Consider the following 850-nt stretch of genomic DNA (forward strand, 5'->3'; position numbering starts at 1 on the left):
GAGCGCATGCATGCCCTCCCGTCAGCCTTCGTATGAGGCCCAAAGGAAACAAGCAGATTCACCAAGATTCGAACTCCATATCTGCCATCAAAATCAGCAAGACAGAAATTTGAACCCACGACTGGCTTTCCTACCATCACATACATGACCTTAGTCCCACTGTGTGACCTTCGCCCCGCCCTCCCCTAGCTGCCTGACACCACACGCCACCAGCTGTGCTTCAGTTCCCCTGTGTCGCTCGTCCTGTAGAGGTGATCCCGGTAATTTTTATATCTGTCTCTTTATGGGTTCGTAGGCAGGGCTGTCTCTATGGCTGAAGATACAGGCCTCTGTGATACGTTTGGAAAGGTAGTTTTTCTATATTTGTATATGAAAGACAATTATTTGGTAATTAGTTTATGTATACATTGAAAATCGCGTTATGGAGAGAGAGCTTCTTCCTTTCACATAGTTGTTTATATTCATTAAATTCCGGAATTGAAGTGAAACCTTAACACGTCAAACTTCTCGCGCCAGACGAGCATTTTTACTGAGCAGGTTTTGTTTCTTTTTTTTCTGGCAATAGTCTCCTGAACTATAAAAGGATCAGTGTAGAATAGATAAAGTGAAAACAAAAGCCAAGTGCAACGACCATAAACAAATGCGATGACGTCATAAAAGTGTGGGATGTTGTGGCGTTAGCAAAGGCGATGTTGCAATATCCTAGTGTGTGGAACGTGCGTGTGTTGCAAATGTGTTGTGGCAGGTGTAACCTACAAAGAGCAGGGTGAATTTTCAACATTAATTCGATATTATATAGAATTGTGTTTCGTACAATAATGTTTAAATGTCTCTTGATTCACTTTACTTT

The 850-nt window shown here is 42.0% G+C and overlaps 1 protein-coding gene across 4 annotated transcripts in view; it reads left to right on the top strand.

Moving 5' to 3' along the window:
• Positions 1 to 2: 2 nt before the first annotated feature.
• LOC119585785 overlaps positions 3 to 850 on the top strand; it is a 5,398-nt gene continuing 4,550 nt past the window's right edge. Inside the window, exon 1 of one of the 4 annotated variants that reach the window (XM_037934503.1) lies at positions 3 to 251. Coding sequence is in view for 1 of the 4 variants with exons in the window: in XM_037934500.1 (XP_037790428.1) it covers positions 310 to 348 (39 nt within the window). In the remaining 3 variants the exon portion in view is untranslated. Of the gene's footprint in view, positions 349 to 699; positions 767 to 850 lie in introns of those variants that run through there. The other 3 variants (XM_037934501.1, XM_037934500.1, XM_037934502.1) reach the window with 3 other exon arrangements.

The sequence above is a fragment of the Penaeus monodon genome, chromosome 20, assembly GCF_015228065.2.
Source record: "Penaeus monodon isolate SGIC_2016 chromosome 20, NSTDA_Pmon_1, whole genome shotgun sequence".
Classification (NCBI taxonomy): Eukaryota; Metazoa; Arthropoda; class Malacostraca; order Decapoda; family Penaeidae; genus Penaeus; species Penaeus monodon.